Below are 24665 nucleotides of genomic sequence, written 5' to 3'. Positions count from 1 at the left end.
AAAATTTCATGGTTTGTCGTACTATGCTTTTTGGATGTTAGCTAGCTAGACTTATTAATTTGTATGTGTTTTCTTTGTTAATTCTTTGTATCACCTAATCTCATTTTGGTTCGATCCTTAGAATACTTTGTGTTCCACTGAAACACATAAATTTTACAACTAAACCTATGGCAATTGCATAACATCACACTTCACTTCTTTTTTTTTTGTAATTTTCTCTACTCGGTGTAAGTATGTTGAGGCACAATCACATTTAAATATTAATTATGCTAAATCATTTTATACGTATAAACAATAGGCTTTTGTGATAGTTACTAGCATTGACAATCTAACATACAATAATCATTGAAAGCCTGAGCGATAAACTCGCAAACATTAGCAAGAATTGTCTCAATTGCATAATTTGAAAGTTTTGTTCTTACACTAATAATTAAAGTAGTAACCTTGCAAATGACAGGTTGTGAGTTGGTAACTCACATGTGATTATCTTGTAGATGTATATACTAAAGTCATTTCAAAATATTCACTTGATAGATAAATGGACCCATATTTCTTTCAGAAATGCAAGAAATTCAATCTCAACTTTTGTTAGTTAGGTTCTAATAAATCATTTTCTTTGAGAACAAGCAACACTTGCAAAATGAAGAATCTTCAAGTTCTTTAAAAAATATCCATATAATTTCTCATCTTGTTGCATCATTATTGATCAGGATGGTCTAACTGATCATGTCAATTAATTGATATATTTAGACTAGTAAAATTGTGGTTTATTATGCATGTGATTTAACCATACTAATATATGTGCAGTACAAACTAAAGGAAAACTTTCCAATACAAAATTATTACCTAAGATAATAGATTTAATATATTGAAACTAATTGTCTTCTTATCCACCGTCTCAATATGGTATTCGTTATAACGTATATATTTTTAAAACATAATAATTTCTTTTAAGACCAACTAGAACATAATGTGTTAATTTTTACTTTGTTTCTCTGAATAACAATATGTTAGCTCTTCTGAAGCCTTTAATTAAATTTGTACTATGAAAGTTTAACATGTTTTATTGCTACATTGAACATAGGGTAATAATATATTAGCTCTCCTGGAGCCTTAAATTAATTATATACCACCAAAGATTAATTTGTTTCATTACCAAACAAGAAACATGTTTTTTTATCCCTAAGGATAGCATGCATTGTTGTATCATTTATGAGATATATGTTTCCTTCCTTTAAGGAATATTATTTGAATAATAAAATATTCAGGTGTACAACAAGTATATAACCAATGACTTTTCATACATTGAACACATAAGTTATCTCACTTCTTTTAAGGGTTATATTGAGAACTATTGTTGTTCTCTTATTTATCTCTATCTTTTCTCTTCTAGTGGTGAGAAAAATTATTACTAGTAAGATATTCAAGAATCAAGTAATTAGTGTTGCAATCCACAAAAAAGATCTGATTCATACTTCAAGAAATTTTATCTTAACAAAATACATACAAATATGACCATAAGATTGCATACAAATATTAAAATCAAATCATAGAGTTTTATTAATGAATAACAAAAATTCCTCAACATGGATTATAGAAATCCTAAAAATTGACATGTTAGCATTTAAAATGATCAACATCATAAAGACAATGTCAATATCCCTTTACTATTTAGATTTAACATGATTATCAATATGGTATGCCAAATTTGATTCAACATTATTCTTATTATTCGATTTTGCATTGTCTCTATTCCATTTGATGGAATCTTGATAATGTTTAACTAAATGTTTAGGTGCACGAAAGGTACGCGACTAGTAGTCTTTCATACCACATCGATACATATGTTATCTCCACTCATTGAAGGATTCTCTTGGGAATTCTTGTTCTTCTCTTGTTTATCTTCATTTTTTACTTTTGGTGGTGAAAAGAATCATTATGGCCACCTCCTTGACAATTATTATAGTTCCACCTATCATATTCATATCCACAGTCATTTTACATATTTTATATTTATCATGTATTGTTGCATTCACTTCAGGGAATGGAGTAGATCTAATAGGACGGGCTTTGTGATTTCCATTAATAGCTCATTATTTTGTTCAATCACAATTAAAAATGATATTAATTTAGAATATTTCTTTGAACTTTTTTTTCATTAGTATTACTACTGTAGAAGCACATTTGAAGCATGGAAAGTAAAGAAAAAGTTCTCTAATAAGTTTTCATTAGTAATATTCTGCCCACATAATTTTAATAAAAAATTTATCCTAAATACTGTGGAGTTATGTTCACTCACAATTTTAAAATCTTGCAACTTCAAGTGCACCCAATCGTCATGAGTTTTAGATAGAATTATCATATTCCAATAGTCATATATTTCTTTTCAATTATTCCACAATTCAAGAGGATCTTTCACAATCAAATATTTTTCTTTCAACCCTTCATGGGGATGATGACGAAGGAAGATCATGACAGATGATCGCAATCAATGCAATTTCTCATGTAAGACTTGCCACAATTATCATAGATAGTATGATAGAATTCTAATATATATCAACCGATAAATTAAAGAATTCAAATTCCAATCTACCACAAGATTTTATGTGACTAAAGGTGTGCAACCATATTTGGCAAATATGGTAAAATCACAACAAATTCAAATAAATTGCATGGATAAAATTCACATGTCAAACATCGAAATCTGGCATGATGCAAGAACGTACTAACATTAGTCGATTAAGTCTTAGCTCGATTGGCATGGGTAATGTTGCCAATGTAGGAGGACGTGGGTTCGAGTGCGCAGAAGTGTATTATCCTCCTATATTTGGGTTGGGAAGGGATTATGGGTAGTTCTAAATATTGTGTCAATAAAAAAGCAGATATAATCAAAACCTATAATGAGATTATTCAAACAAAAAAAAGGAGGAAAGTACTAACTTTTTTTTCATAACAACCATCTCAAGCATGAAATTCAATTTAAAATCTAATCATTCATTTTTTTTATCATGATTGATCAATAATGCTCCGATCATAATAAACATTCATTTTTTCACGTCCAAAAATTCTGCTCACGCAATCTTTATTAAAACGGTCATAACTTGATCTCCGAAACTCGAAATTGAGTGATTCAAAGTGAGTTTCGAAGGTAAGAGATAGATCCTCCATGAGGTATCTCAACCCAAAAATGTCTGGATCCCATCCAAAAAGTCATCGCAAGTTTGCTGATTTCCCAATCTTGAAAATTGACAATTTCGGTGAATGAAATTTAATCAATTTCACCCCATCCGTACATGTATCAATAATATTTATAAATCCATAGCAATAATCATTTATAAAACAATCAAAATTTTTGCGATACAATGCTACCAAACTAAAAGGTAATAAGAATCGCCTACACCCAGACCATTCACATTGTACCAAATTCCTCTACTTGTGATTTTTGGCTGTCTTTATTCTCTCCGATGAAACTTGGTTTTATAATTTTTTTGACATAAATTGTCAATTGTCTTTTGAGTGGTTTAAAGACCTTGAAAATAGGGAGATTTAAGTTTAAATCCTTCTAAGAACGGCTAGTTTTTCTTTCACGGAAATTTTCAATGGCTATGTTGTGGGCTAATGGTAAGGAAGATGAAAAGGAATTTTTGCTCTGTGCCACGGGTTTTCAGACGATAATTTTTTTAGAGAAATTTTATCAGAGTATCGTACTGGTTACATATTATAAAATAATAATAATAAAATAAGAGAAATGGGAGAACAAAGAAAACTGTATATTTTATTAATCAATTGTGATAGTTTGGTTGGAATGTTTAGGTAAAAATATTAGGTTCGAAAAATAAATTTGAACAATAAATTAGGCTCGTTTAAAATATAGGCTAGGTTAATCGGGCTTGAACATTCAAGGCTTCGGCCCGGCCTGACCCATTTTAAGTTTATAATATTTTATATTTTGTTATTTTTATATATTATGTAATTTAGAACACATTAAAAAAAATAAACATATACTAAATACATAATATTATTCTAATGTAAACATTAAAATAACGTTAAGATCACCTTAAAAATAATTTCAATAAATAAAAAATGTATAAATTTATTAAATATTAAAATAAAATAAAATAAATATTTTTAAAAAATTAAAAATAATATGGACGGACTTAAAATGGACTTGGGTTAGTTATCTTTTGCAAATATAGACGGGTTTGAGCAAAATTGTAGACCCAGATTTTGAGTCGGGCCGGACTTGAGTAAGCATAAAGTATGTTAACGTCATGCTTAGGCCCAGCCCGAACCCGACCCATGGTGTGCCACATCATCATAAACTAATTTGCTCTTTGATTTAATGTACAGAGGCTAATATGCCCATTTTTTAGTAGAAGAGTAAAATGTATACTCCTAATACATGGACTTCCATAGTACTTTTATTCAATCCTACTCATCCTTCAATTCTATGTCACTTATATAAAAAAATTGAAAAAGTCAAATCATCACTTAACAGCACATATGGATGAAATTTTTAACGAAATGGTTAATTTGCACTCTTTTCTAACGTACAAGGTCTAATTTGTTTATTTTTTTAGTAGATGGGGCAAAATGCAACTCACCTCTTAGTACAGGGGCTTCCATAGTACTTTTATTGTTCATAACATTAGATTGATTTTATTTATAAGCTTAAATTACAAAATGATACTTAAACTTTTTTTTATTACAGTAGGTACCTAAGCAATACTCCATTACCCAAATTATCTCATTCTTTAAAAAATTTTCTTAACCAATCATTTTGTGACATGTGACTCTTTCAAATTAAAAGAATAGAATTATATTATATTATATTATATTTAAACTTTTCAAAAAAGTCTACGCTCTCTCCCTCCCCGTAATTCTTTCTTCTCTTTTAATGCACATTTAAAAAATTTTGTTAGATAACTTTTCTATGCAATCCTCTTACCATTTTTTTTACTCAACTTTTTCTCAGTATTTGGATTTTATGCTTATTTGGGGTTTTTTCAATTATAGATATTCACCCAACATTAATTATTTTATGCAATATATGTATATATAAAATATAAAAAGTTATTTTTTAAAAAAAATAATACATAGGATTTGAATCAAGGTGAGAATGTAATTGAAATCAAGGTTTCAAATCAGAAAAACACCCTTCGAAATTTGGATTTTATCATTAAAAACTAGAGTTGGATTAGTTTTTTGAGCAGTTCTTGAATTTTTTATCACTATATCTCTTAGGTGTAGAATAAAATAGATGAATATGCTCATAAAAGTAAATAATATTCAACTTTGTTATTTTTTAAGTTAAAAATTGTCATGTGTCACAAAATAATTAGCTAAGAGATTATTTTTAACGGTTGAGGTAATTGGGTAACATAGTTTAGGTGCCACTTTGGGTAACGGAGTATAACTTAGGTACCACTTGTGACAAAAAATAAATAGGTGCTAAGTTGAGAAAATTTGTATAGCTTAGGTACCATTTTGTGGTTTAAGTGAATACTGATTGTTTACGAATCAAACTTGATTGATGTTAATTGAAAACTCAGAACTGAAGTAAAAAAAAAATTGTTGGGGGTTAAGATAAAATTTTTAAAACCAGAGTTGAAACTAAAAATTTTCTATTAGAACAACTTAAATTTAATTATAAATTGTTAGATGGATAAAAATACAATTTATCTACCGAACAAAGGGGCTAAAGTAATTAAATGGAAATTAATTAAACTTAAAAGGGACTAAAACTAAAATTGAATCACGGGGTCAAAAGTTGAAACCCTTGTTTACGTACCAAGACTTGATCACATTCATTTATCTCCATCTTATATAAAACTTTGTGTAAAAACAAAAGAAACTTCAAAAAAATGTTTTAAATGTTTCTTTTCAAAATGGAAATAAATTCATTGTTCCAAATTTTACGCAATGTTTGGATTGGAAAAAAAATCTAAAGAAAGTTAAATAAAATAAGGGAAAAGAAATTATATTTCTCTCATTTGGATAATTTACTTTTAGTAAGGGAGGGAAACAAATTTCTCTTATCTTTTTTATATTTTGGGTAAAAGGAAAAGAAATTCGTAATTTTAACATTAACTAATAAGTTTACCATGCTTTTCGAGAAGATAAACGGTTACCAATAAAATATGTTTCATTCCCATGAACGAGAATCAATCCTCAACCTTATGATTAAGGGTGAGTTTGGATGGACGGTACGTTTAACTGCGGTTCGTATAAAAACAATTGTGGCGGTGAGATTAAATATTGTAGCGTGAAACAAAAAGTAAGCTAAACGCACCGCACCGCACCGCGCTAGGCCTGTCCATGGGTTGGGCCACTCGATCTGGCCTGAAGGCTCGCCCGAAAAATGGGAGGGTTTGGGTAAAAATATAGGTCCGAAAAATAAGTTTGGGCAAAAAATAAAGCCCGTTTAAAAAATAGATCGGGCCTCAAGTAAGGCTTTTTTTGCCTCGAGTTCGGCTCGACCTGACCCAAATATGCAAAAAAAAAATTGATGTTTTTTTGTTGGTTTTTACTGTTTTGTTGTTATTTTCTTATTGTTGTTTTTTTTTCACTATTTTGTTAGCATTTCAGTATTATGTTGTGACTATTTTGTTGTTATTATTTGGATATTGTATAACTTTTGTTTTATTGTTAATTTTGTTACTATTTTAAAAGTATTTGCTTATTAAGTTGCACTTATCTTAGTGTTATTTAAGTGTACATATATATTTTTAAATATATTTTCAATTTGTTGGGAAACATTTATTTTAATATTTTTAGTATTTTTGATGTATTATATATTTTTTAAAAAATTATATAAAAATAATAATATAAAAAATTAATACAGTCGGGCCAAGTCGGGTTCGGGTTTTAGTATTTTTATTTGGTTTGGGCTTGACAAAATTTTAGATTCATTTTTTGGACAGAGTCGGGCCTACATTGCACCCAATCGTTCATCCAAACACATGTTAAGAAATTGAGATAAACAATCACCATACCGTACCTCATGTTATTGTTATTTATACAAAAGATAAAATTGAAAATTTGTTTCAGAATAAATCCTTTCTTTTCCATGGTTTACTCAAACAAAAAATATTAAAATTACTTTCATTTCCTCTTCTTTATTAATTTTAACTATTCAAAAAATATATATATATCTTTTCTTTTCCTTTCTTTTAACTTTTATCTTTTTATTCTTTTCCTTTCCTTTAATAAATTTTGTTCAAACATAGGATAGCTGAAAATGTCAAATTTCTATAGCATTAAAATATATTAAAAATTTATAATTAAAAAAAGTAAAAATAATAATGTCAAATTACAAATAGTTAGATGACCATTTTATAAATTTTCATAATTAAGTGACAAAAAAAATATAATTGTGTGACTATTTCATCAATAAAAAAAAATCTAATGTCTTAAATTAACCAATTAAACATTGGGCATGCACCTGAACACTGTCCGAAACTAAATTCCAAGAAGCCATCAGACCTTGAAAAGTAGCAAAGATGCAACAAAACAAAACAATAGCATCACCGCTATCTTCCCTTCAAAGCAACCAGTTTAACTTTCCTTAGTTTGACTTCTCTTTTAGAATCTTTGCCTCCCCAACACCTTTTATTTTTCCCTTTATCTTTACTCACAAACTATCAAAGCAAGCTCAGATAAATCTTTTCTTTGATAGAAAGGTATAGTCTCCCCCCCCCCTCTTTTAATTCTGGGTATTGTTTAATCATTTGGAACTTCTTGATTCTTGCACTAAAAAAGAGTGATCACGAATTCCAGTTTTTCAATGGGTTTTCTTCGGAAGTTGTTTTAATGAGGTTCATGGGAGGTGTTCTTGATTCTTGACTTACTTCGAATTGATTGTTGCTTACTGAACCTGCTAAGTTCGAGAACGGATAATTATTTTTAGAAAAAAAAACTGAATTAGGTAATTTAGTTATATAGGGTTTGATTTTATTGATCGAAATGATTACTTAAATGATGAGATAGTTTTCACTGTCAGGGGGGTTACTTTTGAACTTTTTACTTTGCTTTAGTTTTAGGTTTGATACTGGCTTTTGATATTTAGAGCATCATGCTTGATAACGTGAAGGCATCCTCTTTGGATGTTGCTAAGAACCTACACACCCTTAAGGTTCTGTCCCTGGCTTTAAAGAGAGCCTAAGGGCGCCTCTTAAGTCGCTAAAGAGTGGGAATTATAGCTGCTGAAGACTGAGAGCGCATTGTGTGGCACCTTGGGTTCAAACCACCTGGGGCTCTCACTCTTCAGCAGCCATGGTTCTTGCCCTTCAGTGACTTGAGGTGCCCTCTAGGCTTTTTCAGAACTGGGAATGAAACCTTGAGAGTTATCAGCTCTTCAGCGGCACCCAAAGCAGATAATACTCTCGTGTTATCTGCATGATGCTCTAACAGATATAATGGCAAGTTCATATATTTTGAATTAAAAGAAATAGGAAGAGGGGGTAAAATCTTAGGTTAAAAGCTTAAAACCGTTTTGAGATCATACAACTTGTTGCTATATATTTTTTCCTTTATGGTGTCTCGAGTTTGATTAATGGAACATTTTTTGGTTTTATGTATGTGATTATACTAATGTTAACAGTTCACTTACTCTTTGAAGCTAAATTTATGAGAAATTTTGGATTAATGTTTGTTTGTTTGTTTGTTTGTTTTTTCTTTTGCCAAATAAAGCCTTGACATGTTATTATTGTATTTGATGAAGGGAAATGAGAAGGAGATAAGAAGTGCTGCTTGGTGTACTTGTTGGGTTCATGATGGAGTTACTTGCTTCTATTGGCTGCCATTTTCGAATTCCTTTGAAAACCATGTGGTTATGGATATCTTTGGTACTTGTGCTGCAATATAGTAAAACTGTGCTTTCAGATTCCAACTATTTAATTGGGATGGGAAGCTACGACATTACTGGGCCAGCAGCCGACGTTAATATGATGGGATATGCTAACACAGAACAAATTGCTTCGGGGATTCACTTTAGGCTGCGAGCTCGGTCATTTATCGTGGCAGAGCCACAAGGGAAACGAGTAGTTTTTGTTAATCTCGATGCTTGCATGGCTTCACAACTAGTGACTATAAAGGTTCTTGAGAGATTGAAAGCAAGGTAATTTTTATCACCGCAAGTTAGGCCTGAAGATCAGCTTCTCTTTTTTTAACCATATTAAAGTACAATCCTGATTGAAGTTTATGCTATTATCTTTTTGTCTAACCTTTTTGGTTTTAGAACAATGTTGCATCAACATGGAGTAAGACCGAACCACAGACACCAAAGCTTTTGAAGTAGATGAAATTCAAATGGATTTTAGTTTGATATGCATATAGTGTTTATATTTTAACCTTTGACGTGTCTACCGTAATTTAGCTGCTACTTATACCTGCAGGTATGGGAACTTATATACTGAACAGAATGTTGCTATCAGTGGTATTCACACCCACGCAGGTCCTGGTGGTTATCTCCAATATGTGGTGTATATTGTTACATCTCTTGGATTTGTTCGTCAGTCATTTGATGCCCTGGTAGATGGCATCGAGAAAAGTATTGTACAAGCTCATGAAAATCTCCAACCTGGATCAATTTTCGTGAACAAGGGTAAGGAACATGAAATATGCAGTTGCTACTATCCTGTTCGTGTTTTTAGATGTCGATATTGTTTAGCAGAAATAATGTGACAGGATAATCTTCTTTGATTCTGGTGATCTCTATTCGCAAGTTTAAGTTTTCTGAAATGTTGTATACACTAGTTTCTGTACCTATTTGGCTTTATCTTGCTGTGATTTCCACTTTGTGTTGTGTATCTGAGGCGTATGCATTTATTTATGCTCAAAGATTATGGGTTGTGAACAGGAGAGCTATTAGATGCCGGAGTAAACCGTAGTCCGAGTGCCTATCTCAATAACCCTGCATCAGAGAGGAGCAAATATAAGTACAATGTTGATAAAGAAATGACCCTTTTAAAGTTTGTAGATGACCAATGGGGCCCAGTGGGTAGCTTCAACTGGTTTGCAACTCATGGAACATCAATGAGTCGTACAAACTCTCTGATCAGTGGCGATAACAAGGGTGCAGCAGCACGATTTATGGAAGATTGGTTTGAGCAGAACAGTGCTAAAAGTGATGAATTGGATACTGATGAAATACCTCGAAGAGTTTCGAGCATCATTTCTAGTATTCATAATAATCGTAAGTTTTTATCTTTCCATTCCAGTAATTGTGCATTAATTTGAAAAATATGTAGAAAGAGCAATGGAAAAATACAATCAGTACTAGATATCATCTTTAATCTGCAACAGAAATTATTCATCCGATCCATAATATGTAGCTTGAACTTCTTGATGTGCTGCCTGGGTCCGTGCAATATTTCCTTTAATGTCTTTTTTATGTAGACCATGAGTTGCTGGAGCTTGCTTCATCCTTCCAGTCTTCTCCTGGTAAACCTGCAACCAGGGTTTCGAGTGCTGCTAGACGTGTCAGGAGTGCTCTTCGACAGGCTGACAAGCCAGGATTTGTGTCTGCATTTTGCCAAACAAATTGTGGTGATGTTAGTCCCAATGTACTTGGAGCATTTTGTATTGACACTGGTGTTCCTTGTGACTTCAATCATAGTACCTGTGGTGGAAAGAATGAACTATGCTATGGCCGAGGACCAGGGTAATCACGATTTCTCTTCCTGCTTTGTACTTCTTTCTCATGACATACCTATATATTGTGTCCGAAGACTAAAATGCTTCACTTGGCAGCTATCCTGATGAATTCGAAAGTACACGTATTATTGGAGAGAGACAATTCAATAAAGCTGTGGATCTGTTTAACACAGCATCTGAGCAATTAAAAGGAAAGGTTGATTATCGCCACTCATATGTAGACTTTTCCCAGCTTGAGGTTACAATTCCTAAAGAAGGAGGAGGTTCTGAGGTAGTTAAAACATGCCCCGCTGCAATGGGATTTGCTTTTGCAGCAGGAACAACTGATGGCCCTGGGGCATTCGATTTTAAGCAAGGAGATGACAAGGTAATTTAAGACTGCACCTATATTTTTCTGTTTTCTGTGGCATATGTTTGCCTACTTTGTATGATTAAAGTTGTTGGAATGTTATGTCAGGGAAATCCTTTCTGGAGGCTTGTGCGCAACTTACTTAAAACTCCTGATAAAAAACAAGTACAGTGTCATTCTCCAAAGCCCATCTTGTTAGATACTGGTGAAATGAAGCAACCATATGATTGGGCGGTAAGTTGCAACAATATCTCATAGGGGACATACAAGTCCATCCAAGTCTTCATAATGTGGAAGTCATATGCCATAATACGAGCTTTACTTAGATGCCTGGTGAAGGATTGGAATCATTTGACTCGTGGATTCCTCTGATGACATTTTGTCTTCTGTTATGTCTAAAAAGATGCTTGTGATTCCTTTTCCCTTGGAATAAGTTCACTAATGATGCATTTGCTTGATTTATAATCTTGGCAGCCTTCAATACTTCCAGTACAGATCTTTCGGATAGGACAGCTAGTCATTCTCAGTGTACCTGGAGGTAGTAGCTTTTTCCCATTTGTATCTTCTGTTTTCACTTTAAAACATGAGGATGAATTCTCACCATTTGATTCAAGCAGAATTTACGACAATGTCTGGAAGGCGGCTTCGAGATGCTGTAAAAACCATGCTTACAAGCAGCGGTAGTGGAGAATTTGGTAGTAACACTCATGTTGTTATAGCTGGTTTGACCAATACATATTCACAGTACATTACGACCTTCGAGGAGTACCAGATTCAGAGATATGAGGTCAGTGCCAAATCAGCAATACTTGTGTGGATAATAACCCAAATGTTAACAATTATCGGCTACACAAAACAACTATACTATATTTTCTATTCACAGCTTTATTCTGACTCTCTATAAGTTTGCTTAGATGGAGAGCTTTAGATCTTGAACTCACAACCGATATGGCTTGTGCCAGGCATAAATTGGCATTGAATAGCTGTATTTTTGTTCTCTTTACTCTTGTGGTAGCTTCGGTGCTTGGTTCGAGAGCTTTAGAACTTGAACTTACCATAAGCTTGTGCTAGAAATAAATTTGGTCGTACATGCACTTGCATGCGCATCTGCAATGGTGACTGCCATTTCATTTGTGTTTGGAACTTGTAATCTCATATTTATGATCTGTCTAGTTCTTTTACAAGTTCTTTGTGCTTCTTAGGGTGCCTCCACGCTGTATGGTCCGCACACACTCAGTGCCTACATTCAGGAGTTCCAGAAGCTCACAAGTGCTCTTATCAAAGGCCAAGCTGTTGAACCTGGCCCGCAACCTCCTGATCTTCTAAAGAAACAAATAAGCTTTCTCACTCCTGTTGTAATGGACTCTACCCCTGCTGGTGTAAATTTCGGGGATGTCAGCTCCGATGTTCCGGCTAACTCAACTTTTAAGAGAGGTAGCACGGTGACTGTGGTCTTTTGGTCAGCTTGCCCCAGGAACGATCTCATGACAGAAGGTACATTCGCTCTTGTTGAGATACTCCAAGGGAAGGATTCATGGGTTCCAACTTATGATGATGACGATTTCTGCCTTCGGTTTAAGTGGTCAAGACCTTCGAAACTAAGCCCCCGAAGTCAAGCAACCATCGAATGGACAATCCCTCCATCTGCCTCACTAGGAGTTTACAGAATAAGACATTTTGGTGCTGCGAAACGGCTTATGGGATCGATTCAGCATTTCACGGGTACATCCAGTGCTTTCGTGGTAGCATGATGAAATAGATCAAACTATATGTATATACGTATGGCAGCTTAGATGTTTCATTTTTGTTGCGCTTTATATGTAACGAGTTGCCATTAGATTATAACACGTCGAATCTGTAATGCTGAAACTCTTCTAGCTCATTTGATTTCCACTTCAGAACATGAAATTTCCGATGAATTAAAATCTGTCTTTGATGGTTCATTTACGAATTGAACTGTAATCATCGAAGAACATCACTTCTTGGCATCAAGTTGGTTAAAATATGCTTTTAAAAAAGTAGAAATAGAGGAGTGCAACGTAAAGTTTTAGTCCTAGTTCTGCTTCAGCTAATGATACCTGAGCTAGTAAATTACTCAGTTTTGATTTAAAATTTTTGAATTTGATTAAGTAATTATCAAACCGAGATTGAACCAGTTTAACTTGAGTATCTCATTATTAAATTCTGAGCTTAATTTAATTAAACTTTTTTTAATATACTTCAAGGATTCAGTCTATAGTGTATATATATATATATAAAAGTACGAGTTTGGAGACTTTTTTGAGGTGATGAGAATATTTTTATTAGTAATTATAATATTAAATTGAAATTAGAATAATAATTTATTAGTATTAGTATGTGATAATGATAAAAGTAATATTAATTAATATGATAGTATATTTATGTGAAATTAATTAATTTGGATATATCTTTTAAAAGTTCTACTTAAAAATAATATAATATATTATTAATTAATAAAATTATAAATCTATAAAAAACCATAAAATATAATTGGATAAATTAAAAATAATAAAAATCCAAGGTTTTTAATTAAACAAATATAAGTTTTATATATAAATATGATAATAATTAATAAATGTCAAAGTTATTTTTTATAAGTAATAAAAATTAAATTTAAATGTGTGGTATTAATATTATAATAGCTAAGAATGTTAGAGTTAATGTACTACTTACCAATTTTTATATAATTATTGTAATTTTCTCTTCATATTAGAATTTATAACTTATATATATGGGAAAAATACCAAAAAAGCCAATTTTTTTTAAATTTACCGAAATGGGCTCGGTATTTTATTATTTATCGAAATGAACCCTTTTCCTCTAAATTGCGTCCACGTCAGCGCTGACGTGGCCGCGATTTGCTGCCACGTAACGCGCCCCTAGGGACGCGATTTGTCCGTTTTTCCCACGTTAGGTTTTTGGATTTTAAGGTTTAGGGTTTTTAGGATTTTTAGGGTTTTAAAGAAAAAAATAAACAAATAAAGGATTAGGGTTTAGGGTTTCGTAATTAAATTAATTATAATTTATTCAAAATTGGATTACGTTTCGAGTTTATGGGTTTTTAAGATAAAATCAAAGCAGGATGCTTTATCAGAAGGATTTCTGAAGTCGCGCCCACGTGTACGCGCTTTTGCTACAGTAGGTCCTGGAAAAATAATTTCGAGTTGACGTTTCTGAGCAAATAGTATAAAAAACGCTTCAAGCAGGATGCTTTATGAGAAGAATTTGTGAAATCGCGCCCTCATGGATGCGCTTTTGCTACAGTAGGTCCTGGAAAAAATAATTTCGAGTTGACGTTTCTGAGCAAATAGTTTAAAAAACGCTTCAAGGAGGATGCTATTTGAGAATAATTTATGAAATCGCGCCCTCGTGGACGCACTTTTGCTACAGTAGGTCCTAGAAAAATAATTTTGAGTTGACGTTTCTGAGCAAATAGTATAAAAACGCTTCTAGCAGGATGCTATTTGAGAAGAATTTGTGAAATTGCACCCTCGTGGACGCGCTTTTGCTATAGTAGCATGTTTGGGCTGAGGCTATAAATGAGGCAGAAAATGTTCTCAGAATGCATAAGTCACAACAGAAACAATTTAGAGAGGCTAAGAAGGTTAGAGTTTCAAATATGAGTGAACGTATTAGTGTTGTTATTTACTATGATGGTGAGGTTTGCCACACCAAGAATGATGTTATTTTTTTGTCCGAGAATACGGTGCGACTGGTTTTTAACCAGAACATAGATTTGACAGAACTTCGTAAAAGAATTAGGCGTAAAATTTTTGGAACGACGCCAATGAAAGTTCTGTCTATTACGTATCGATTCTGTTCTTCTGTTGATCCGGTGACATATGACTCGTTCGACATAAAAGGTGCTCGTAGCTTAGAGGCAATGGTGCAGACTCATCTTGCTAGTGGAGCACCTTATATTGAGTTATATGTACAATTTACATCGCCAAATGATGTACTTGAGATCGGTGTTCGAGATGTATACACGACCTCTGGCCAACACTCGGTTAGCGGGTTACAAAACACGGAACAACCCATGTTTGGTAGCGGTGTCGAATGCACATCCCCTGTAAGACACTCTGTCGGTGGATGAGACATGTATGTCAGTGGCTAGATGTTTGATGCTGGAAATACGTACTGGGGAACGGCATCAAGTTCTACTGGTTGGCAATCTACATCTAATTGGGGACGTTATGAAATACCCAGAAGAAGGGATGATGTACTCCCTACGACGTCAACCGGTAAGGGGACCTCGTACGCTGCAGATGATTGTGGGTTAGAAGATGACTCCGATGTGGATCCACCTCGAGAGCCCGGGCCCGATGGTGCAGAAGTTGGCTTATTTTTTGAACCGGAGCCTATTCCAACAGAACCTGAAGATGCTGAAAGAAGTTCAGATGAAGAAGAAAATCCACGATTCAGAGCATACTCACCTCCAGCCCACATGCATAATGTCGATCTTTCTGCAGATGATGTATTAGAGTTTCCAGATCTACCACAATGGTTGCGTGATCGTACAAGTTCGGGGCTAGATTCAGGTAAATTTGAAGTTGGTAATTAGTTTACCAACAAGGATAGTTTTATTGGTGCTTTGAAACAACATAGCATCAAAAACGACGTTAACTACTACGTCGTTAAATCCAAATCTGATAAGTTTGAGGCGAAGTGTGCGGTGCAAGACGGCACATGTTCATGGAAAATCTACGCCTTCTTAAGGAAAAAGACAGGGTTGTGGGAGATTAAAAAGTACAAAGATCCACATACATGTGCTGCAGGTACAGTATTGACGGTTTTTGAATAATACTGTTATTATGTAATGTTGCATTATTTAATGTACTCCGTTTATAGGTGTTTCACAAGATCATTCCAAGATGGATTCAACTATGTTAGCTAGTTTGATACTGCCCACGGTGAAAGCAGATCCCAGGACTTCAGTGCCGGTGTTAATTACCAATATCCGTAACAAGTGGGGTACATGCCCTCTTACCGCAAGGCTTGGATAGCTAAGCAAAAGGCATTGGAGAATATGCATAGTGGGTGAGACGCCTCATATAATGAAATATGACAGTGGTGTCAAGTGCTAGAGAGATATGTCCTAGGTGCCATCACAGAACTTGAAACGGAAGATGTGTACTACAACGACCGATTGCTACGTGGATGTCGAGTGTTCAAACGCCTGTTTTGGACTTTTAAGCAATACCGAGACGCATTTTCATACTGCAAGCCATTGGTATAAATTGACGGTACCTTTATGTTTGGTAGGTATACTCATCGGCTATTGCTTGCAGTGACACAAGATGACGGTGGGAGAATTCTTCCAATTGCATTTGCAATAACACCGGGGGAGTCGTCTGATGACTGGGATTTCTTTCTCTCTAGGTTAAGGAGGCATGTGTGCCCCCAACCTGATATCTGTGTTATTTTAAATCGGGGCACCAGTATACTAGCTGCATTTGATCGACAGGGAAGTTTATGGCAGCGCACACACCATCGATATTGCCTAAGGCACATTTATTCCAACTACTACAGGCAATATCCATCTAAGAGCAAACAACGACAAGTGACCAACATGGGTATTTAGACTCTATCTGTGTTCTTTCGTTTGTCAATTTGAATTAGTTGTACAAATAACTCAAAAAAAATTTTATTTTATTACATCAAATAATATCAAAATATTCAAAATATTTGTACAAATAAATTAAAATACAAATCAATCTCCGTGCCCGCCGAATTCAGTGCCACATGGCGGTCGTCGACGGTTACACGTTGGATTCCTCTTTTGTCCAGCTTCCAGCGGCGGTTGTGGTTCCTCCGATGGGGATTCTAGTTCTTCCGGTAGGGCATCTGGTTGTCGGAGTTGGGACGATGAGCCACCTTGATAGAATAGTGAATGTGGAGGTGTCTGCATCAACAACGGCGACGATGTTTTAAACCCATACGGTGGTGGGGATTGGTAAAAAGAAAAGCTCCCCGACGGCCCCTCTTGCGATCCTTCGTGCGCTGTTGTCCTATACATCGGCGGTCCACTCGGCGTAACAAGAAATGGAGCTGAATCGGGCCATTAGCTCCAACCTGCCATACGACTCGAAAAAGGAAACATATAAGGGTTAGGATACCAAAAATGGCTAAGAAACGCACCAGGCATCATCTGAAAAGCTTGTGCCGTGGGTATCATCGGTTGAACTGCTAGGTCAGGTGACTATGTCGGTGCTATCATTGGGCCTGGTGATTGAATGGTCACTGATAATGGGCCGGGTGAATGTCTGGGCCTCGTTGAGGGGCCAGCGTCTTCGTCCTGTCGTCTTGGATTTAAAGGCTCGCGTCTTTCCCTTTGGACACGTAATTGCCGCTGCCTTTCCTCTGTCGACAGTAAATACGGCTTGCCATGGATCCTAAACCATGGCATATATTCCGGCATACACGCTAACTCCGGAACGATGATCGGTTCCATAGTAGGTATATACTCATACCGATCTTCTCACATTTCGATGTAGTGGGACTAGAATCTCGGCCAATCCATATGTTGTTACCGTATGTCGATTTTGTGCTGATCATCAAACACCTCAGGTGCCACGGGAATCGATTGTCTATATCTGAATTGTCGTAAAACTCTGTCTGATTGGTGCATCTCCACAGTCGCATAGGTGATCAACGCGACTTTCGGGTACCAAGCGTTTGGATTTTGTAAGAACTCATCCGAAATTACTGCCCGAATTGCCGGATCCTCGTATGGTGTCCATTGAAACTATATGAACATGATAGAAATATTAGTTATATACATAATACTAAATACTAAATACTAAATACTAAATACTAAATACCAATCGACTAGCGAATGATGGAAATATCAATTTTATTTAATACTTATATGTGCTTCTAACTGTTGGTCTAATAAAAGCCGTATATATTCAAGAGAGGTAGGTAATCGAGCTTGACTTGCCGAATGGTTCCACCTAATTAAATAAATTTTTAGCATACTTTCATTTTTAAAAATCTACATAATAATTGCAAAATCTAATATAAAATTTACCTCGTTATGAGTGGGAATGTATATGGGTGGTCCACTCGATGACGTAAAAATAGAAAGCGAAACAGTGCCCATGACTGCAGTAGTGATAGGCAACCTCCGATTTTTGCTTTAGTTGGTCGCGTCGCCTCGCACGTCTCCCTATATAATGTTGCCAAGACGGCAGACCCCCAACTCAATTCACCAGCTGCTCTAAAATCAACGAGTTTCAGCAGCCATCTTAGATGTACGCGGCTCCGTGACAAGTCTGGCATTAGATAACCTCCAATTATCTGAAGAATGTATGTCCGAGCATATCAGATTCTTTCTACTTTGGTTGAATCATCATCCGAATCTGAGAATCTTTCTCGTAACCAGCCCATCTCGATCTTACCTCCGTCCATTTTTTTCGAAATAGCGCCCAAAAGCTCGTAGCACACCGCTCCCCAATCGCTAGATTGGGCAGACCCGATGACTGGGTACTCGTCCACCGGCAATCCCAATTGCAGACTGACATCTTTCAACGTGATAGTGCACTCCCCACATGGAAGATGAAATGTGTGCGTCTCGGGTCTCCACCTCTCGATCAACGCACTGATAAGTTTTGGGTCCACCTTGCATCCCCGGCCTACCGTCGCCATGTGCCAAAAACCCGCTTCTCGCAGGTAGTTCTCTACCAACGGTGATGGAAGAGCATGCATATTACGGATATTGCATTCCAATATCTGATCTACAGACTTTTATAACAAATAATAAATTAATAATTATCTAAAAGTGTATAAATAAAAAATTCTTAAATAATATTTAAAAATTAAATTTAACACTTACCATTTTTATTTGTACGACGGATATGTGTTTGTTATCAAGACGAATCAAATCTCCGGCCATTGCTAAATTCGTACAAATTTTTACGATTTAAAAAAAATCAAAAAAATTTTAAATTTTTTTAAAAATAATTAAAAATAGGGATTTAAGAGAAATTTAAGAGGAAATTGAGAGCAAATTGAGAGGAAATTTAGAGGAAATTTGAGAGAGGATTAGTTTGTGAAAAAAAAATAAGGGGTGAGGGTATTTATAGATTTTTTTTACCGTTGAGGGGGCAACGGTCCTCAACGGTAAAAAAAATGATCGTTGCACTGTTCACGCGCGGAGCAAATCGCGTCCCCAAGGGCGCGCTACGTGACAGCAAATCGCGTCCACGTCAGCGCGCTTTGCTGACATGGACACAAATCGCTCTTTCGTGGACACGCTTTGTTGCCATGTAAGCAAAGCGCGCTGACGTGGCCACGATTTGCTAGCACGTCCCCTGACATCGCGCTGACGTGAACGCAATTTAGGGGAAAATGGCTCATTCCGATAAATAATAAAATACCGGACCCATTTCGGTAAATTTAAAAAAAATTGGCTTTTTTTAGTATTTTGCCCTATATATATCATATCATGTATATATTTGTGCATAAATTTTTCATAACGTTTTTGATTGATTTGATTATTACATGTAAAAATATTTAAGTTATTTACTATTTGTTTATTCTAAGGGTATAATACATGTAACTACATTATTAATAAGTTTATATTTTGGTCACTCAATTTTAAAAAGTTACAAAATGATACTGAATTATTTCAAAAGTTTTTATTTAAATCATTGGGCTACTAATCTTTTAAAAAAAAGTCCGGCAAGTGAACTTCATGCCATAATTCGACGATTGATTAATACTCATCGAGGAGTAGAAATGTAGAATAACATACATTAGATCCAATTTGATCTGATGATCAATGTTGGAGATCGAATAAGAAAGTTATATGGATTTTGGTTCAGTGATTCGTGATGTTCAAAACTGTTTGATGAAAAAAATGAACTGTAGAAGAGAAGAGGAATGAGAGCTTTCGATTAATGCAAGCAGTGCGATAGAGAAGGCTACACAATAACGATTTTAATAACTCAGTGACTTAAACTAAAAACTTTTGAATAGTTCAATGATTATTTTGTAACTTTTCTAAATTATGTGATCAAAATGTAAATTTATTAATAATTCATTGACCTTGAGTGCAATTTACCCTTACTCTAATAATGAATGATACAAAAATATTCTAATTGATTTAAACAAATATATCATAAAAATTATGTGGTAAATATTGATTTTCCCTTAATAATTATTAACATATCAAATTCCCATATGTAAAATCTTAGATTATTTTATCTCTTATTCAATATTATAAAGGTATAATGATAAATTTAGTCCCTAATATTTATATATGTTGTTAATTTGATCATTTTTTTAGTTAAATTTAGTTATCAACTTTTTAAAAAAAGTTAAATTATTTTTATAGAGAAAATACTGATTAAAATATTAAATGTTTAAACATGGTAGCTTGTATAGCAATTTAAATGTACTTTATGCTCTTTGTTTTTTATTTTCTATGAACTATTTATATCTTTTACTTTTGAATGTTTTAAATATTTTATAAATTTTAAATTATTTGTTGATGTGATATATATAACAAATTGTGTCGTGTCAGCATGAGACAAAGGTTGTTACACCAATATTAAAAATTTAGGGTGTGCTTGATTAGGCAAAAAAGTGGAAGGATGGGAAGGAAGGAAAAGAAAAATGGAAAAAGTAAATAAATTTAAGTGTGTTTGGTTGAGAAAAAAAGTGAGGAAAGAAAATAAGAAAGTTGATCATTTCCCTTCCTAATGCATAAAAATCAATCCTTCTAAATTGAAATGATGAGAGATGTGCATATTAGTTCAAAATTATGTATTTTTGAAATGTTTTATTTTATTTTCTTTCATTTTTCTCCTTTATCAAGTAATGAATGGAAAGAAAAAAAATTTCTTCCAAAGAAAAATTATATTTTTCATCTTTTTAATTTTCTATTCCTTCAATTTTTCATCCTTCCGATATTTTTCGCTCTACCAAACAAAACTATAATGTTTTCATCAACATTATTTATGATTATGAATATTATAAATATATTGGATCAATCTAAATAACATTTAGTTATAATGAACATTTATTGATTAACCACAAACCTTTAGTATGTAATCACTAAATTTTGATGTGTTAGAATAATATTACTTGTTTATTTAAATAATAATGATTTAATATTTTTTTTAATATATATTTTTTATCTTACCATCTAATTTATTTTCATTGTATATTATTTATAAAATAAACATATATACAAAATAATTTAATATATTTAAATTAATAAAAACAATAAATCTCATGCATACAAGGGTTAAAAAACTAGTATTACTAAAATACTTTTTTAACCTTGATATATATTTATATATAATAAAAACTAAAACGTTTAAGATTTATTTTATAATTATATTTAAAAATATATGGATTTTTTTTGGTGGGAAAACATATATAAATTTGATTAAGTTTTTTGTTTCATTATCACATCATCTTAAAAAATTAATATAAATATTGCATATGTTAATTTGTAATTGAGTTTAACTTGAATAGTTTGATAATATTTCAAGTCAAGCTCAAGTTTTCAAGTCTCAAAATTTACAACAATAATGAAGACGCACAAGAAAATGGAACACATAATTTATAACAATATGGGAAAATCCAAGCAAAAGAGAAATGTTAATCATCCACCTAATCTAAACAAACTTAATATGCTTGGCAACTTGTTGAAAGCCTTAAACATTAATGACAATCAAACACATATTGTAGTCAACAAGGAAACAAAATCCATCCCAAATTCAAAGTTAAACTTGTGGCTTAGTCTCATCCTCATCTTCTTCAATCTTGGGTGCCAAGTAGAACCTAACATAACCCATCTCAGCTATCTTATACTCGACCACAACAGGCAGCTCTGATGACAAGCTGATTGTCACTGTGTTTGACAATGGAGTAGCCTTTGTAAATGAATTCATGTACCTCAATGCAAATGTCAATGATACTGGCTCATTCATCTCTATAATTGTTGCTTCTTCAGGCTGGCATTTGTTTATTAAAATATCAACAAAGTGTTGTGCAAATTATAATACCTGCAGAGGAAAAAAGGAAGAAGAAAAATATTATTGGACAAAGGACTTACTTTATCTACAGTGGTATTCTGCCTAAGAACAATATTTGCAGTTCCGATATCACCCCTTGTGGAAAACTTCACACCTTCCTTGGTAACAGAGATAACAACTGCAACAACATCAAAAGGAATTAACATTTGCAATCAAATAAAAAAGATGGGAAGAAACTATGCTGTAAGGATCCTCCAAATATATGGAAAAGCTTAAAGAATCTATACACTAAATTTATAGAATGCTAAAATATTGGAGCAGTACCGGTGTCACCAATGCTTGCAAGATCTTTGCAAATCCTTGCAAATTCAGCTGAAGGCATCCTAACAATAGCATGGTACTCTGCTTCTGGGATCCCAAGGTGTTCACTATCAATATCCATCAGCTTCATCTCAAAATCTGATATCTTGTCTTGGGCTTTAATCCATTAGCACATGCATAAAGAAATGAACACTAAATATCAGGTTAATCTTATAACAAACAGATCAGCAAGTCATTGATACAAAAATTGGGGAGAGTGATCTCATTACAATTGAACAATCACAAACGAGTTTATCAATCTCCATGACTAGTGAAAATAAACAATATCCTCATAGTTTATATAGCTCCCTTCAGCTTTCCACCAAATCCCAGCAACCAAACAGATGACACAATTTCCAACATAAAAAAGTCGAAACTGTTAACCACCCAAAAATACCCGATTAACAATAAATCCCATAAACCCTAAACTCAAGCAAAACACTAAACAACCCGCAAAACCCAGGGAAATAGAAGACTTACTGGGGCTCTCGAACATGAAAGTAACAGTGTCGCTGCCATCATCAGCCTTGATTGTGATGATGTCATCATTTCCGGCACATTTCAGCATCTTGGACATGTTACCGAGATTCATCCCCATGGAAATGTTCCTGTCGCAGCGATAGTGCTCGAACCCTTCCGATCTCAGCAACAGGGCCACCAGCGCAACATGACTCGAATCCATGGCCTGCAGAGAAAACCCCGTCGCCGAACAGTCGAAGTTGGCATCGTTGACCAAGTCCTTAATCGCTTCCAAGACTTTCTTTAGAAGCGAACCCTGAACTAGCCTAAGCTCAAGCATTTTTTAGTAGTTATTTTTTCTTCTCTTTTGGTTCTCTTGCGAAAGAGATGGGAAAATTGGAGCGAAGGCCTAGGGTTTTGAGCGAAAAAGAGATGGGTGTTGAGAGTTTATATAAAATGGGGACTTGATTTTGAATCGGGAGGGTTCAACTGGCGGGATTGTGTGGCGTTGGTTCCCGCCATTGTGTTTCCGCTAGATGTGGATTGGAGCATTTAGTACTTTGGACTCTGTTTTGACTTGGTGGTCCATCCGGCTACGTCAGCCCGGCCCATTAGACAATGGTTTTTTATTTGGGTCGAGTTTCTTTGGCCCAATTTTAAATTAAATGAATTTTTTGAAATTCTTATTTAAATTTAATTATAAAAATATATCAACATTAATATAAAATCATATGTTTTAATAATTTTAACAGTAATATGGGCTTTTTGAATTAGTCGGGTCAACTCATGAACACCTCTAGCTTTTACCATTGTTAATATTTTTCTGGAAATATTACGAATTTTTATAAATGTTGAATTTCGTTATTAGTCCATGTACTATAAGTTGTGGATATAATCCTTATAGAGCTGGCAAAATAGGCCATAGCCCAAAAAGCCCGCCCATGCTAATCCAAGCCCGTAACAATCTGAGTCCAACAAAACTCAGCTCGTATCAGATCTAAGCTCGACAGAATTCAAGCCCGATAAAGTCCGAGCCCGTAACAAATTCGAGTCCGAAAACAAATCTAGCCTGAACCTGAGAAAAATCCAACTCAAAGCCCGAAAAAATAGCCATAAATATTAATAATTAATATAATTTTATGTTATTACTTAAAATAAAAATAAAATATAAATAAATGATAATTATTTTTTTAAAATGTATTCATAAGCATAATGTATTTATATTAAATTTTTATTAATATAAAAAGTAATTAATAATATTTTTTGGTGAAATTAATAATTTTTATTTTAAAATATAAAATAAAATATTTTTTAAAAAAATTAATTTAATATAAAATATTTTCAATTCTATAATTATATATGTATAATAAATATATAAAATTAAACTTTAATACTATAATAATATATTATATACCTATTCTCGAAATCGATTACATAACCTCAATATACTAAATTTGTATATTACTAATAAATAAAATAATAGTGTAATATATGCTAGTAATAATATAATAAATAAATATTACTAATACATAAAATAATAATATAATATATAACTATTATTAAAAATATTAATACATATATAACTATTATTATATTATAAAGTATAATAATAGATATTACATAATATTAGAATATTTAATCATTGATATATATGTAAACTATTAATATATTATATACTATATATAATATGATCTACAACCATTCAAGTCGTCAATCTCTTAGATACATACCTACATGTAGGACATTAATGGGGGTTCATATAACTATCCAACAACTTAGGGCTTCATTGGTCCTTCTATTAGATTGTGTTTCAACTTTAAGCCCTATTTACT

General features: G+C 33.5%; 2 protein-coding genes across 3 annotated transcripts; one reads left to right on the top strand and one right to left on the bottom strand.

Annotated features, from left to right (window-relative positions):
• Nucleotides 1-7423: 7423 nt before the first annotated feature.
• LOC107950216 (neutral ceramidase 1) lies at nucleotides 7424-12948 on the top strand. Of its 2 annotated transcripts, none has more exons than XM_016885031.2 (10): nucleotides 7424-7682; nucleotides 8723-9118; nucleotides 9396-9604; nucleotides 9860-10195; nucleotides 10399-10663; nucleotides 10753-11023; nucleotides 11114-11239; nucleotides 11480-11543; nucleotides 11623-11792; nucleotides 12208-12948. In XM_016885031.2, the coding sequence occupies exons 2-10, from the start codon at nucleotides 8772-8774 to the stop codon at nucleotides 12754-12756; spliced, it is 2337 nt and encodes a 778-aa protein (XP_016740520.2). In that variant the 5' UTR covers nucleotides 7424-7682; nucleotides 8723-8771; the 3' UTR covers nucleotides 12757-12948. The 2 variants fall into 2 exon arrangements, with proteins under 2 accessions (XP_016740520.2, XP_040946192.1); XM_041090258.1 differs by having other exon boundaries at nucleotides 7452-7927.
• An 8634-nt stretch (nucleotides 12949-21582) lies between these two features.
• On the bottom strand, nucleotides 21583-23374 carry LOC121215525 (proliferating cell nuclear antigen). The gene is made up of 4 exons (XM_041090257.1): nucleotides 22855-23374; nucleotides 22339-22491; nucleotides 22095-22192; nucleotides 21583-21993 (listed from the first exon to the last, which is right to left on the bottom strand). Exons 1-4 carry the CDS (start codon nucleotides 23171-23173, stop codon nucleotides 21763-21765), a joined length of 801 nt encoding a protein of 266 aa, XP_040946191.1. The 5' UTR covers nucleotides 23174-23374; the 3' UTR covers nucleotides 21583-21762.
• Between the last annotated feature and the right edge of the window lie 1291 nt (nucleotides 23375-24665).

This window comes from Gossypium hirsutum, chromosome D03 (assembly GCF_007990345.1).
Source record: "Gossypium hirsutum isolate 1008001.06 chromosome D03, Gossypium_hirsutum_v2.1, whole genome shotgun sequence".
NCBI lineage: Eukaryota > Viridiplantae > Streptophyta > Magnoliopsida > Malvales > Malvaceae > Gossypium > Gossypium hirsutum.
The sequence above is the reverse complement of the archived record's forward strand: the minus strand, read 5'-3'. Positions and strand labels throughout refer to the sequence as shown.